At 45.0% G+C, this 3,299-nt stretch overlaps 1 protein-coding gene across 1 annotated transcript; it reads right to left on the minus strand.

Annotated features, from left to right (window-relative positions):
- Window positions 1-1,373: 1,373 nt before the first annotated feature.
- On the minus strand, window positions 1,374-2,890 carry LOC140180180 (uncharacterized). Its single transcript, XM_072220606.1, has 4 exons — window positions 2,628-2,890; window positions 2,453-2,549; window positions 1,992-2,354; window positions 1,374-1,433 (listed from the first exon to the last, which is right to left on the minus strand). Exons 1-4 carry the CDS (start codon window positions 2,888-2,890, stop codon window positions 1,374-1,376), a joined length of 783 nt encoding a protein of 260 aa, XP_072076707.1.
- Between the last annotated feature and the right edge of the window lie 409 nt (window positions 2,891-3,299).

Here is a 3,299-nt window from a genome sequence, read left to right on the forward strand (position 1 = left end):
CACCAGTTTTCCACCCGAGGGGCCACCTACTGAGGGTGGCAGGGGCCCGGCGCGGAATCCACCCAGGCGCAATACAAAGGGTAACGGTGCTCATGGTGGAAAGAAAACCCAGCGATGTCGTTTGTGCCGGGAGGTGGGACACAACAGGACGACGTGTCCGGGCCGCCGCACAATGGAGTCATCCAGCGCAGTTGCAGATGACATGGATTTGATGGACACTGACATGGTGGGTTAGTCGCTTTATAGATGATCTAGTTAAGTTTTTTGCCCTGTTAAATGGTTCTAATCATTTGTTTTTCACATTGGTGTCAGCTATATGATAACCTATCCGGCGATCTGTATGCGACAGCCGAGATTTCTTCGTTCGAATGCTCCGATAGTGACACGCAGGCTGGGTTTGCTAACAGCGACTTCGCTGGGACCAACACGTCCGGGCCTGTCATGTCTCTCGCCGATTGGGCAAAGGGGGGCTACAGTCGTCACGATGGTGTGTTGCGTCACGATGGTGTGTTGCAACGGTAGGTTAGTCGAATCCTTTCACATTCTCCGGTAGGCTGTAGCCGTACACAGAATATTGTCTGCATTTCATCTGGGTACAGAACCGTCTATATGTCGTCGACGTTAAAACAAGTTTTTGCTATGTTGGCTTTCGTTGGTATGTGGCTGTGCTCTAGATAGAACAGATTTTAATCAGGATTGAAGAAGTGGAGGTGTGAAGTTGTGTCATGCGAATAGCTGCAAATCCACTGTCAAACCTGATGTATTATTAATCGCTCTTTGTCGACCCTTTTGTTGAACCGGACATGTTAGTTAGGGGCATCTTTATAGCGATTCTATGTGTAGTTGATATTTTGTATGTATGGTAAGTGGATATTTTGTATGTAACGTTTATGTGGATATTTTGGTTGTAACGTTCAGTGGATATTCAGATGGACGTCTCCTAAAAAAACTCCCTTCGTCCGCCTCTTTGCAGCAGACATTCGGAACTGGTTACGTCTCGTACTACCTTGTGTGCTAGTTGGAAAATGCATCTGGTTCCATCGTGGTTTTGAAATTCTTTGTAAGGGAACATGGCTTCTGGATGTAATTTAAAACACACGTTTAAAACACCGAAAGTGTTGAATAAAATGCACTAATTGAAGCACGGCAAAAAATCTGAATCAATACTAAATGAAGAACGGCAACAAATCTGAATCATTAAAAAACCACTACTAATTCTCATTTTTAGGGTATTAAAAAATCAGTGTGAAGTTTCAAAATTCAAACATACAAAACGTAGGTGAAGTGAATCGAATTACATTCAAGCTTCACATCATAAAATTACATTCAAACTTCACAGGCACTAATTGACATACATTTGTAATATTGGGAGATCAGTCTATTTGCAATGCTATGCGCACATTAACAACAGAAACGATTATCGTGTTTATCATCTAAAGCATAAGTTAATGAGGGCAAGGTAGAATTTTATGCCTGGAAATATAATGTAGATTAAAGATACAAATATATGGACACGCAGGTTGCATCATTGTATTTGACAAATTTAGGCAAGAAAACACCATGGATTGATCGAGTTACTTTGATTGGGTTGGGGGGCGGCGGCTGGGGGGTTTAGGATACAGGAGTTCTCAATATATATGCAGCTGGTAGTCCTGCGGTGCCAGCCGCTCGAAGACACACACATGGCCGTGTCTTAGTTGACATGCTGTTGCTAAGGCACTCTAGCCCATTCCAAAACATCCATTCGTCCTCCCGACATAGTGCGTATACTGAATGGTCCACGCCCCTCTCGTTGGTAATTGAAATTGGGCTATCCTCGTATACTCCCGGCAGAGGGGGGACATTCGGCTGGAAGCGAGGACATATTTTTTAGGGTGAGAGCAACGAAATAATTGAATAGAACAATAGCACCGGAAATAGTTGCCTTTAAAAATAACTGTCGAGAGACTTAGTAGAAAACGGGTTGGCAGTCTGTGCACGATTGGACTAACAAAGAAGGGATTGGTCGATCTGAACCCATCGGCTATGTGCCTTGACTTGGGGGCCGTCGGGTAGCTTATACAAGTGGAGTCCATCCCCGGCTCGGCATGGGCCAAGTAGTTGATTTCCATTGTATGACCGTTGAAGAAAATGACATACATGGTGTTTTGAGCTTCATGATAACGGAACAGCACCAGCCACTGATCACTTAGGCCGTAGTGTTCTCGGACAGCGTCCCATCCTCCATCAAGCACGATCCTTCCATTAGGTTCCATATTCCAGCCCACGCGATGATGATGTCCTGTAGGCGTGGTTAGGGTCAGGGGTCGCGGTAGGGACCGGCCATAATCCCGCGAGAACCGTAGCGGGAGCATCTGTAGCGGATGGTGGAAAAAATAAAGGTTCACAATGTGTCAGACATGGATGGATTGATGATTGCAGGTAGTAAAGGAATTGAAATTGGCATCTATACCAGTGTATCAGGGTCGTTCACCGGGATTATCGCGAAGAACTGGACTGTATAGTTGCCATGTGCGGGGATTGCTGGAAGACTTCCATTACGCAAGTTTCTGGTACAATGAAAAAGGGCATTAAACAAACGCGTTAGCCGAGTGCATACAGAAAACCCGCTAGAGTAATCTTGTTACCTTCCATAGTTGATCTCGCAGTATCTTGCGTCATGGATGGCCACGTAGAAAAACTTTGGTTGGTGATACGAAAATAGCGTTGTGTTTCCGATTCGAAGACGGTAGTGTTCGTAAAAGGCTCGCCACCCTCCGGTGAAGACGATTCGATGCGGATGCTCCTCCTCGACAACCCAGGAGATGCTCCACGACTGACCATTTGTGGTGCTTACCTCGACGGGGTTGCTCATGTTCTCCCGGACAGCGTTGGAGAAGGGCGCCGGCATTCTCTGCACGAGTAAGAAATCGATATTGATGTGGGCTTGCATGCGGGGCCTGGGGATAGGGTAGTAGAAAAAAACAACTGAAAACTTATAAATTGATTCTCCGTGTTGGGGATTATGAATCTGAAGAAGTAGAAATCAGCGAGCGTCGGCATTGTGATACCTCGCCTGTGATTTCTCTGATGGTTTCCGGTTCTTTACTGCCGGGAGTTTTTTAGTCTCCAACAATGGGTTCCCTTCTTTGAAAAGTTTGATTTTTTTATTTTTTTGGTAAATGAGAAATGTACGCGCGTTAAATAGGCGAAACAACTCCCGTTTTTTATATTTTTTTTAATAAATAACTATTAAACCTGATTAGACTGGGCATTAATGGGGCATTAACGTTGGTGTAATTACCAAGGGCAATAACCGG

The sequence above is a fragment of the Arachis hypogaea genome, chromosome 16 (assembly GCF_003086295.3).
Source record: "Arachis hypogaea cultivar Tifrunner chromosome 16, arahy.Tifrunner.gnm2.J5K5, whole genome shotgun sequence".
Taxonomy (NCBI): Eukaryota; Viridiplantae; Streptophyta; class Magnoliopsida; order Fabales; family Fabaceae; genus Arachis; species Arachis hypogaea.

Coding starts and splice junctions, on each gene's coding strand:
- LOC140180180 (XM_072220606.1), bottom strand. CDS start 2,890: ATGCCGGCGCCCTTCTCCAACGCTGTCCGGGAGAACATGAGCAACCCC. Junction 2,550..2,627: donor TGCGAGATCAACTATGGAAG/GTAACAAGATTA, acceptor TCATTGTACCAG/AAACTTGCGTAATGGAAGTC. Junction 1,434..1,991: donor GATCGACCAATCCCTTCTTT/GTTAGTCCAATC, acceptor CTTATGCTTTAG/ATGATAAACACGATAATCGT.